Below are 13,067 nucleotides of genomic sequence, written 5' to 3'. Positions count from 1 at the left end.
ATTTATTTCTCAAATTATGTATATTTTTTATATGAAATGCTGATTTTGGTGCAGTCACTTGCAGTATATATGAAGATAGACAGATCTTAAGATTATGATCCCTGCACAGACTTATAATATAAGTCCACTGGAGCTAAACAAACCTTCTCTCAGAGCTAGGGATGTACAGCTTTCAAAAAGGTGTTTCACATAATAAGAGTAATGTGGTAGAAGAAAGTTTTGGAGTCTAATCAGTTCTAATCAGAATTTATTACGTGCACGGGAGGAACAGCGCAACACAAAACTCAAAAGGCTAGCATGACACTGTTCCCCAAAAGTTTTAACATAGAACAAAGCTTTTATACCCCCTCTGGGACATATTATAATCAGTGTCTGAATGGTCATTTCTAAAAACTATAGCAGTGATTTAATTGGCTTTCTAAACTAAGCCTTCCCTTCTCATCAATATTATAATCGTTACTCATAAATAATAATCATTAACCTCTAAATTGCCAGTTGCATTGGAAGGTAATTTGCAGATAATACGTTGCAAGAAAGGAACGTGAGCTGCTGATAACCAAGATAGGAGTAACAGCACACAAAGGACAAAGGCAGGATAGGATTTCTATATTTTCCCCCACATTAAGCATGTATTAATTATTTTAAACAAACTCCACTTGAAAGATAATTTGCCCACTGGGATGTGTTCTTGGTTCTAAAATGTCAGTTTAACGAATAACTTTAATTTACATACAATTGCGTTAATTTCCGCCCTGTCATTGAAGTCTGCTTGGGTTTAAGTTGCTGTAGTGTACAGAATCACAACAGTGAGTTGTACGGGTGTGTGATGTCGGGGATTAGTAGCTTGCTTATTATTAGAGTCAGCGTCTTTGTGACCTGCTTCCTCTATATGTGGTCAGTGTGGGTGAGGTTGCAGCACAGGGTGCTAAACTGTTCATAAAAGAGTTACATCTTTAAAGGATTAAAAATAAAAAGGATAATCCATTTTACATGGATTGATTTATTTTAATGTGCGAGATGTATCCTTAAAATCCATCAAAAAGCATAGGAAGAAAACTGAGCCTAGTCATAATTGTTTTTCCCCAGGGAATCAATTGTGTAAAACTTTAAAGGATGTGGTTGCAGATGAAGGCATTACTAAACATAAACTAATAATAGTGTCAGTCATAAAGGCCTTGAGTTAAGGTCAGAGTCATGTATTTTAATACTTTGCACTGGTTGTGTTAAACATGCACTCCTGCTGTATACAGTAACCAGCACCACTGTAGAAAGTATGTTGGAGAACAGTGTTTATATTGTAAATATACACAAAATATAGGTCCTTTTATATTGGCCCTAATGAAATCTCTGACCTTTTTTTGTTTTTCAAATAGACTTCATAGCATGCACAAGAAGAGACCTTCCCCATATAGCCTGGCTGTTGCGTCATTCTTTTAATTGATGTTATTTTTGGCAGATACTGACTAGCCTCTAATATAATACAGTATATTTCCACACATCTGTGGTCTTAAATTGTGACTCAAATAATATCCCAGGACCAGTATTTTCACTTCTTATTTTAATGTTAAGCAAATGCTGTGGCCACCTGATTATTACTTGACCTAAATGCAAAACCTCATGACTTCCTTAGAAAGAATGTCTAATAATTAAAACTGCAATACACAATCAAATGTAAGGCAGTGACTATATATGACTGGGTATCTGTTGAAAGTATAAACTGTAACTTGGTGATTGAAGTTGAAAATGAAGACAATAAAAAAGATGCATATGGAATTGGTATGGTGTCCACTTATTTTGTAGAAATAAGTACATTAGCAATATAAGAAATATAAATTGGCATGGCATGAATGCATTTTGGGAATTAATTGGAATAGCATTATATTATAAATAAAAGGTTTAACCAATTCCCATTTTATTTCTATCATAAACCATAGTTTTTATGAGTTTGCAAATTGTATACTGATAGCCATGTGCAATTTGTATGTATAGTAGCACCTAAAATATACAGACATAAACTATTCAGTAAAAAATAATCTGTGCATTTCTAACATTTCTGATTGCTGAAAAAATGACTCCAAAGTTTGTGTAGTCTGCGGACAGTATTAAACAGAAATGTTCACAGCTCTTCTCTACTCTTTTTTCCTGTTCCCCTCAGAATTCCATTCGTCACAACTTGTCGCTACACAGCCGCTTCATCCGGGTGCAGAACGAGGGCACGGGCAAGAGCTCCTGGTGGATGATCAACCCAGATGGAGGGAAGGGTGGCAAGGCCCCGCGACGCCGGGCAGTTTCCATGGACAACAGCAACAAGTACACCAAGAGCCGAGGCCGAGCAGCCAAGAAGAAGGCTGCTCTTCAGGCAGCTCAGGAGGGCGGTGCTGAGAGTCCCTCCAATCAGCTCTCCAAATGGCCTGGGAGCCCCACCTCACGCAGCAGCGACGAGCTGGATGCCTGGACTGACTTCCGCTCGCGCACCAACTCCAACGCCAGCACCATCAGCGGACGCCTCTCGCCCATCCTAGCCAACCCAGAGCTGGACGAGGTGCCCGACGATGACTCCCCGCTCTCACCCATGCTGTACTCCAGCCCCAACAGCCTGTCCCCCTCGGTCAGCAAGCCCCTCCCTGCAGAGCTTCCCCGGCTGGCCGACCTGGCCGAAACTATGAACCTCAACGACGGGCTCTCGGACAACCTCATGGATGACCTTTTGGACAACATCAGCCTGACCCCGTCCCAGCAGCAGTCCCCAGGGAGTGTCAACAGCAGCAACGGGGGTGGAGGCATCATGCAGAGGAGTTCCAGCTTCACCTACGGCTCCAAAGCCACAGGGTTGGGCTCCCCTTCCGGCAGCTATACCAACTCCATCTTTGGGCCCCCATCGCTCACCGGCCTGCGCCAATCACCCATGCAAACCATCCAGGAAAACAAGCAGGCCACTTTCTCCTGCATCTCACATTTTGGGAACCAGACCCTGCAGGACCTGCTGAGCTCTGACTCGCACAGCCACAGTGACGTCATGATGACCCAGTCGGACCCCCTCATGTCGCAGGCTAGTGCCTCTGTGTCGTCACAGAACTCGCGCAGAAACATCATGCTGCGCAACGACCCCATGATGTCCTTCACTGCCAGCCAGTCAAACCAGGGAAGCCCGGTCAACCATGGCAGCCTGCTACATCACCAGCCCCAGTCTCAGAACTCACTGCTTGGGGGCGGCAGGGCTGGGTTGTCCACTACAGTCAACGGGGGCATTGGCCTGGCGAATGAGACCAACAACCTGGTTTCTGTCAAGCACCAGCTCCAGTCTCCCAGTGGCAGTAACCAATCTATGCAAATCGGCACCTCTGACTCTTCCTTGTACTCCACCCTCAGTGGAAGTAGCATCACGCTTCCGCCCATGAACCAGGACAAGTTCCCTAGTGACCTTGACCTGGACATGTTTAATGGCAGCCTGGAGTGCGATGTGGACTCCATCATCAGAACCGAGCTCATGGAAGCCGATGGTTTTGACCTTAACTTTGACTCGCTCATCACCGCTCAGAATGTTGTCAACCTTAATGTGGGGAACTTCACTGGTGCTAAACAGACCTCCTCCCAGAGCTGGGTGCCTGGTTGAAAAGCCACTCTCCTTTAAATGAGCAGACATGGGCAAAGCAGGTGAGCTCATGATGTTCTTGTTAATTGCTTGAACGCTGAGAGTATATATTTTTATCCTCATCATTTAAATGTACTTTATCTAATGTAGTATTGCTTGAATACATAAAATCTCTTTCTCACAGGAAGGGGATGTACAGCTTGCAAAAAGGTGCTTCACACAATAAAAGTAACCATGTATTAATAATTTTAGACAAACTGTGCTTGAATTTCATTGTTCTCTGTGAACATTAGTAACTATTAATGAATTAACTGTATTATACAATTATTTTCAAAGCTCATCCTCCATGGCAATTTTGTAAAGTTATTGTAAAGCTTGAGATGCAATTGCTAACAGTTTGCTTGTAGAGGAAAAAGCTTTGAAAGTTGTCCAGTAATTGTGTTAAAGTACGGCTTGTAGCTGAATCAACCAATACTGCAATAAAGTTCAATGGAAACGAGGTCATGTTTTAACTGTGGAAAAGCATAACCTTTTCTGACAGATTTCGACATAGTTGGTTTAGCAGCACTTTTCAGACTGAAATGCTTCATTCAGCACAATGAACTCTAGGTCTGGATGCTTCTCTTGTATGTACAATATGGCAGAAGATTGGCATTTCCATAAAATTACCATTTCGTGCTCTAGAGCACCCCTTTGGCAAGAACAATATTCAAATTTTCAAACCGTTAGGAACAGGGTGAACTATTGCATCATGGTTGAAGGGGAGGTTTGAGTAGGAGGTGGTAGGAGTTTAGGCTGGTTTAGGATTCAGCTTGTTGATGTCCAATGATTCGTTTTTTATTAAATTACTGATAAGAAGAGGGTGGTGGTTGGCTGCTTGTAGAGCGATTAATTTACAAACTCAATTCAGTAAATTACTAAAGTGTTTAATTGAGAATGAGGCACAGTCAACACGACTCTAGTCATTCTGTTTCTGGAGCTTTTTGTATTTTTTTTTTTTTAATGGTTTTTCCTATATTTTATATTGAATAGGGTGGTAAGGAGGTGTATATTGCTACTGGCTATTATCACAGTGTTTTTCACTACACTCTGGGCCCTTAAACACATAACACACATTTTGGAAGGGCTGTTAAGAATGGTTTGGGACCCTGATAAACCCCTACATTTTCAATAACTTTATCTATTTTCAGTAGATACGTAGATACTATCTCTACCTTATATGCAATCACAATTTTATCCATTAAATGATCTTGTGCATTAGTGTAATAATGGCGATATTGTAACTTGCTTTTCTCCATCTCAAATTAAATAAGAAAATCCTCTCCTTGCAGGATTTGTTTATCCATCCTCCAATTGTAATGATGTTTACGTTCCTCTGTAACACATCACCAACTACTGACTATAAATAATTGAGGGTGTGCACAATGAATAATAAATAAATAAATAAATACACACGTTTTAATGTTTAAAACTGGAGAATCTGCCGTTTGCTGGCAGATCCCTGAATCCAGTCGCTCAATGCTAGGGTCCCATTGCAGAATTGCTGGATACTATGAGAACTAAAGGTAAAATTGTTCTTGGTCATACAGATCCTAATAACAAGGAATCATAATCTGCATTTAACAGTGTCTACAGAGAACAGAGGAGTAACATTGACATTAAAATGCCATGTTAATTAATAGACTAATTAAGTAGTACTTTCTCATTTTAGAGTATTAATTTCACTAATGTATTACTGCTTTTACATTTTTGTATGGAATACTTTACTATAAATGTACTATACACCGATCAGCCAGAACATTATGACCACTGACAGGTGAAGTGAATAACATTGATAATCTCGTTATCATGGCACCTGTCAGTGGGTGGGAAGTGAACATTTTGTCCTCAAAGTTGATGTGTTAGAAGCAGGAAAAATGGGCAAGTGTAAGGATCTGAGCGACTTTGACAAGGGCCAAATTGTGATGGCTAGACGACTGGGTCAGAGCATCTACAAAACTGCAGCTCTTGTGGGGTGTTCCCGGTCTGCAGTGGTCAGTACCTATCAAAAGTGGTCCAAGGAAGGAAAAGCGGTGAATCGGCGACAGGGTCATGGGCGGCCAAGGCTCATTGATGCACGTGGGGAGCGAAGGCTGGCCTCTGTGGTCCGATCCAACAGACGAGCTACTGTAGCTCAAATTGCTGAAAAAGTGAATGCTGGTTCTGATAGAAAGATGTCAGAACACACAGTGCATTGCAGTTTGTTGCGTATGGGGCTGCGTAGCCGCAGACCAGTCAGAGTGCCCATGCTGACCCCTGTCCACTGCTGAAAGCGCCTACAATGGGCATGTGAGCATCAGAACTGGACCACGGAGCAATGGAAGAAGGTGGCCTGGTCTGATGAATCACGAGTTCAAGGTGTTGACTTGGCCTCCAAATTCCCCAGATCTCAATCCAATCGAGCATCTGTGGGATGTGCTGGACAAACAAGTCCGATCCATGGAGGCCCCACCTCGCAACTTACAGGACTTAAAGGATCTGCTGCTAATGTCTTGGTGCCAGATACCACAGCACACCTTCAGAGGTCTAGTGGAGTCCATGCCTCAACGGGTCAGGGCTGTTTTGGCGGCAAAAGAGGGACCTACACAATATTAGGCAGGTGGTCATAATGTTATGGCTGATCGGTGTATATGGTAAAATGTTTCTTGTTTTTCCCTTGAATGGTATACAGAAAGTCAAGGCTGTCACACTTGTCACTAGTCTGTATACAGCATAGGGGTTTGCCATATTTAATGGTCTGTTTTCACTAACTGTATAAAACAGCACCATGTAATTTGAGCTTCTAATAACTGTGCAACACTACTTTCACATTTTAAACTGTGCAGTTTATACAGGAACAGGTGTGTGTCCTACACTGATGTGCTTTTCACAAAATCACACGCTGCCTCATGCCCTGCCACAAGGATAAACAAAGATAATTGCACTCCGACTGGGGCATTTAACTTGAAGATTATATGCTAAGATGAGGCAGACCTGCAGACACCATACATAGCTATTTTGAATCTCTCCAAAGAAATGTTCTTCTGTTCCCAGCTTCCTCAAAATGCTGGAAAGAAAACCACAATCAAAATAAAGAAGTCAGATGAGATGCCAGTTTAATTATGAGTGTTTCATTGTTGTTTCGGTCTTTGTTAAAGTCGAAGTGAGTATATGAAAAACTGAACTTTCAATCTAATGCAGAAACATTAGAGCTTGAGCTTTTTCACCAATTTATTTATTAATATTATTATTTTTGTTTGCTTCTATGCCAACAAATTAGACTCCAATGAAAGCTGGTGCCCAGTCCCAAAGATCAATACAGTTATATAGCAGAAAGGGGGGTGCACTCAGTTGCTTTTTTCTTTTGTCTTTTTACAAAATTAAAAAAAGGTGCCACAATTAAAGAATAAAGTGACCTCAGACAATAATAAAATAAATAAGTTATATTTTTGTTGTCTGTGCCTTTTGTTCTTGTATAACCAGATTGTTTTACTTGTAAGGTACTGGTAGAAAATCTTTAGACCCCATTGCATTTTTCAGCCTGTTCTGCAAATCGCATTGCCTTACATGCCTGCCTATCTTACAGTGGACAATGTTGTTTCATGTTGTGGTGTGATACTGGATTGGTGAGATGTTCGAAATAGTATGTGAACTTGAGTTTGGCTTGTGTCTACAGAGACTCCATTTTGGCATGAGATGTGTTAGTCGGTCTATAATGATACATTATTATATTCATTCAATAAGGGGAAAGACATTGACAATCTGATAGTCCAGAAAATATACATATCCAGACGAGTGACTGAGGTTTAGGAGCAAGCTTAACTAATTAATGAAAAATTAAAGTGGTCCATTCTAAACAGAAACTGAGCATCACATTTTTTAATTATTTGTCCATTATGTCCTGGATTACACACACTGAATACAAATAAATCAATTGAAGAATTAAGTAATCAATTTAACCAAGATAATACATACTAATGCATGTCCTGTCAGTCTGTGTAAGAATGGCTTAGGAATGAACCTGGATCTGCACAATATCCCTCAAAGACCCAAAGATGAATCTGCAAAAGTAACTTAATTATGAATACAAATTAAAACCTGTGAAAATGTAAACTTGACAGATTCAGTTGCTCATTATCTACACATTATATTGCCCCTGCCATCAAATTGAGCATGAGACCTTTTCAAGAGAGTTAGTATTCAATTCAACTTAGCAGCTGTATATATGCAGATGCCCTCATATTTCAACAGGTTATTTCCTGGCCTGTATAAGACCAGATGAGAAAACTGAAACTGCAAAATCATTGAGCAGTGTCCTTGTGACAGCTTTGATGTTCATGTGTGTGTGTGTGTGTGTGTGTTGTGTGCGCATGTGTGCCTTTATGAGAAGTTTAAAAACCACACTAACTTTCTTTTTCAAGGTTAAAAAAGATCTTAGCCTAAACTTCTCATGAAACCTTAAACAACTATATATGATGATGGCATGCACGAGAAAGTAATGCCTAATGGGGCAGCTGCCTGTATGATTCACACTGTTTGTTGCTTCCCTTCCTCTCCAGAAAGAAGTGTGAAGCTCAATGAATTTGAAGTGGAAAGCGTGTTCTTAAAGATGGCAGAACACATTGTCATCCTTATAATGCATACATTACATTTTACCTAATGTAATGGTTTTAAGCAGGCATCGCGATTAAGTGACAGGTCTCGGCTGGGCTTCTGTAGGGATTGGAGGAGGAGGGTGGTCTTGGAATTTTTCACCTCATCAGGGTGACTGTAATATCGATAAAGCAGGCACCTGACCATGAAAACTGCTTGCTTTGAGCTCAGTCTACTAATAAGCAGCACAGGCCTCACCACTTAGGCTCCTAGTGTGAAAAGAATGACATCAGATCAAGTGCATTAAAAGAAATCTGCACACATCTGTTTCATAGTGGCTCAGATTGCGATGGCAAGATCTACTAACATGCACGTGTAGACAAGTCAGGACCTCTACCACATCCCTATGTTACATTTGCATTTTGAGACTCGGCATTGTAGCATGAGGTCAACTCGTGCGGATGTAGAGAAGTCATGTGACACCTGCGAGAGACGAGGCTCAGAAAATTGATGTTTGTTTGTTTGCTTTCTCTTTCAGATCCTTAATGTGATGCAAGACCCAACACGATATCCTTTGCCAAATCAGCTGTCAGCACGATGTGGATAGTAGTCTGTTTACAGAACAACTTCTTGAGAATCTTACCATTGTTCCCTCAAAATGAAGAGATACAGTCAACAGAAGATGCTTGCTTCAGCTTTAATGAAGTTCCCCGGCAAAAAAAAAAGAAAAGAAAAAAAATTCAAAATTATGCAATCTTTTCTCAAACAACCTGTTAAACAACATGCACCAACTCCAGAGAGATATATTATTTAAAATAGAAGGACTTGCAAGTATAATGTAGCCTTTTACAGTACAGTAGTTTCTGTAAAAAAAACAAAAAAAACAATGTTATGTGGTATTATTATCTTAAACAGTGATTTTTGGGGATGTTTTAGTTTTTAATTTCTTCTTTTTCTCAGTGTTTTTAATGTTTAATGTTTTTGTTGGATGTGTTTTAACAATTACCTTTCCACTGCGTCTGTTTTAGAAGAGTGTACTGGTTAACATAAATCGAGAAAGAGAATAATGCTTAGGTGACAGGACTGTGCCCTTCAGATTCAAAGCCCTTTTTTGATTATTCTAACACTCTACTCTAAACAAGATTGTGTGTAATAACCTTACCCCTAATTATACAATGATTCAGAAGCAATGATTTGAGACAGATAATAAATGTTTGTGTGTATGTAACTGTAAAAATCTTTCAAGATTCTGTCTGTTATAATGAAGTGCTAAGAAACGGGGAGAGCTTTTGACAGGGCTATGGTGTCTCAGTTCAATATAATGTGTAGCCAAAACCTGCTCAATCTTTGTGTATGTTTCTACGCCCTGATGGGTGCTAAACAGTGTTCAGCCTGTCTGAATGGGCTATCTCTTTCCCTGTTGACCAAGAAGAAGTAGTGATTAAGTAAGAAAGAAAAACACAAGCCTGTTTGACATCATATGGAAGCATTAGAGTTAGTTATCCATTTGGAAGCCATTTTATTGAGGAAATGATAAGCTATCTTGTATATTGCCAAATTACTTGAACATGTAGGAGATGCTGGCAGCCAAAAAAAAAAAAATGGATGAAGTTTTAATTCAGACAGTTTCTGTGTTTGTGTGAATTAGGGACTTTCATATATGCAACAGCCCCAACACTCGGGATGTTTAGAGTTCAGACATCGTCAGAAGTGGGCCTAGTTTTATGGTTTGTAGCTTTTTATTTTTCTTTGTAAGAAACAGATAATTAAGAAGAAGAAAAAATAACTTGTGATCCTTTTCTTCTTGAAGAAGAGGAGTCAAAAAAAACATAATCAGCTTTGCATTCTTTTTTAAAACAACTGCCTTTCTTTCTTTCATAAGCAAAAGAACATAATTCTTGGAAAATGTCAGTTAAATATATAATTTCCATCAGTTTCCACTTATGCTTTTTTTCTTTTTAAATTCCAGTTATCTCTCTTGGTATACATATATCTTTATTTATGCATACACATTACACAAAATGTGTCATCTATATATGTATGTTCATACCTAGCCTTTATTTTCTACCCAATCTCAGAATGGTGAATAGCAGAAGTACAAACATGAGGAGAGATTAAGATGGGCTAAGAATACAGTAATATTAATCATGATAAAGCAGGCTGCCAGTAATGAAAGAAGAATAAATACAAAATAAAAAAGTGAACTTAATTTATGGTGCAGCTCAATATTTGGGTAGTTTCAAACTTTTTTTTCAGTTGGAGTAGATTGTGGAGGTTTTCTTGTTTTCTAAGATAGTGTAATGTTTAATATATTTTAATATGAAGCCGAGGCAGATCATTATGCATGGCTGGTAGGTAATTGCATTAGCAGTGCAGCCCAAACTTTAATGCATGATTCCCCTCCCACTGAGGAGCGAGTGACATTGACAACCCCACCCGTGCCCACCCCCGACACACACATGCTGAAATTAAACCCCCTACCTCCACCTTCACCAGTCCCAAGAAAATTAGCCTTTGAGTAACTCTTAACAGTATGATGGATCTTCCTTAGTGAATATTGTAATCTTGAACACCTACTGTGTTTTATATATGAGCCCCCACCCCCCACCCCCCACCCCACTTCCTATCCTGTTCTGTTACTAAGTGTTCTCACAATGCCATTCACTGAATGTGTACGTTCTGTGATAACGTGTGGGTAGGATAATAGCATATCAACAGTTTATGCAAGTTTGTTTTTTGTTTTTTTCTTTTTCATCCTTTTCACCCACTTCACTTATTAAGGTAGTATTACAGAGGCTGTGGAGCAGGGCAAGAAGCGTTGAGCGCAGAGAGGGAGACATTGAGAGAGGACTGCTAGCCTTCAGGGCTTGGCCTGGAGCACCAGTTTGGTGGTTTCTCAACTGGAATGGCACGAAAATTGGAATTGTTTATAACCAGAAACTGTGTACATATGGTCTTTACCGATTAGTAATTATGACAGATATAAGAGGACAACCTGGTTGATACAGTGCACCAATCGCCATGCTCTAAGTTTGTTAATTTATAGGGATTGTAACAATCCAGTGGAACTGCGGCTGGTGGCAGTAGGATGTAGTCAGGAAGGTCGCAAATTATGTATGTATGGTGATGCTAGTGGGTCTCTAAGACTGAGGAAGACTCCCTAAAGGCTTACATTTTCCTTCCAGATGTCTTTTCTTGTGCTAAAGAAAGATTCTTTCACCACTCCCCATCCCTCCTCTCTCTTTTTTTTTGCCCCCCTCTGAAGAAAATAAAACGTTTTTAAAAGAGGAAACTATCTCACACTGAAGCAAGAGAAGAGTCATGTTCTTTGTTGCTCTTTACTTGGGGTGGGAAATGAATTCACTTTTTTATTTTATTCTCTCTCTCTCGATATTATACCCACAAGAAATCAAGAACATACTACCTTAATAATGGATAACTTGATCCCCAAACCCTTCTCCCTTTGATCTCCAGTTGCTTCTCTACTTGATGTTAGTGGGTATTTCCCTGTGTATTCCATTTTGAATTGTAATCTAGTTTGTACAAGAAATGGTGCGCATGTAAATAAAGCTCTGTGAAGCTCTACAGTTTCTCATTGAAAGGGTCATTCCTTTTTATCTCTCTCTTGTTGCCATTTTTTGGTTTCTTCCTTTACTGGAATTTGAACCATTTTGTAAAAGCACTGGATTCATTTTTCTGATACATTGTTTTCTCATGCATTTATTTGGGTGACCATGTTTTAGACGCCCAGCTAACCAAATAAAGTTGTGGCAACATTGTAATCGTGAACACAATTTTGTAGACTCCGAGGGCTGTTGTGAAAACTTGATGAAATGTTATAAAATGTGAACTATGTTTATGCAAGAGCATTCCAGAGGAAGAAAAGCACAGCAAGATACAGAGAATGGAAAGTTTCAGCTAAATTATATATGTATGAATACAAGATGATAGAAGTGCACTTGATATGTGTTGTAATTCCAGAGCCTGACCGAAGACATGAGCATACAACATAACCACAACAATCTGAAGACATTAACATCAGCATGTGGTCAGGGTAATACCTTTCAACAACCAATACCAAAATACAGCCAAGCAACAGCCTCGCACGTTGCCAGAATGAGATCTGGGCCCACCCTCTCTGTTAATGGATATTTTTTAAAGGCTGTGCATAAATAATCCAAACACACACACATCTGAAAAGTGTTTCTTCTACATGACATTAATACTATTACTTATAATAATAATACAAGAAAATACAACATTAAGTGTCGTCAGAATTAAAAAAAAAAAAAAACATTCAACAAATTATTATAGGAAAAATCAATGATCTTGGTACAGCTAAAAGTTATAACAGTAATGGATATTTTCTCCCCTTTTAAGAATGACATCCCTCCAGAACATATCCTGCACTCCTTTTTAAGGATCCAGATGTCAATTTAGAGCTGTCCCAAGTGCAGACGCATATAGCGATCACATGACTGTTCCTTCATTGGTGTCAGATATCAAATAATGAAAACTGGGTCATGTGACACTTCCTCAGTGAAATAAGCTTGCTTTGGGTATACGTTGTTCCATATGGGGAAGGGTATTCCCCTGAAGTGAAATATCTATTTTGAGTAGAGAATAATTCATGGGGATTGCCATTGATAGCAACTCTACCTGCGTTACTCCCATGCAGAGACAAAACAGCAGGTGCAGCTGGATGATGCATTTCCTTTGTGTGACTACAATGTGCTCGAGCAAAGCTGTACATTCTGACTCACAATAAGTTCATTAAGCAAAATGTCAAAAAAAGAACAACAATAGCCCACTAAGTCAGTGATTCCCAACCCTGGAGGACTTCTGTCTCTGCTAGTTTTTATTC

At 39.6% G+C, this 13,067-nt stretch overlaps 1 protein-coding gene across 2 annotated transcripts in view; it reads left to right on the top strand.

Moving 5' to 3' along the window:
* The window catches only part of foxo3b (forkhead box O3b), a 67,580-nt gene extending 55,787 nt beyond the window's left edge, over positions 1–11,793 (top strand). For both annotated transcript variants that reach the window (XM_066701372.1, XM_066701364.1), the window contains 2 exons: positions 2,156–3,654; positions 8,742–11,793. In XM_066701372.1, coding sequence (XP_066557469.1) covers positions 2,156–3,613 — 1,458 coding nt within the window. In that variant the 3' untranslated portion in view covers positions 3,614–3,654; positions 8,742–11,793. The remainder of the gene's footprint in view (positions 1–2,155; positions 3,655–8,741) is intronic.
* Positions 11,794–13,067: the final 1,274 nt, after the last annotated feature.

This window comes from Amia ocellicauda, chromosome 1, assembly GCF_036373705.1.
Source record: "Amia ocellicauda isolate fAmiCal2 chromosome 1, fAmiCal2.hap1, whole genome shotgun sequence".
NCBI lineage: Eukaryota > Metazoa > Chordata > Actinopteri > Amiiformes > Amiidae > Amia > Amia ocellicauda.
This window is presented reverse-complemented; position numbering and strand designations above follow the sequence as displayed.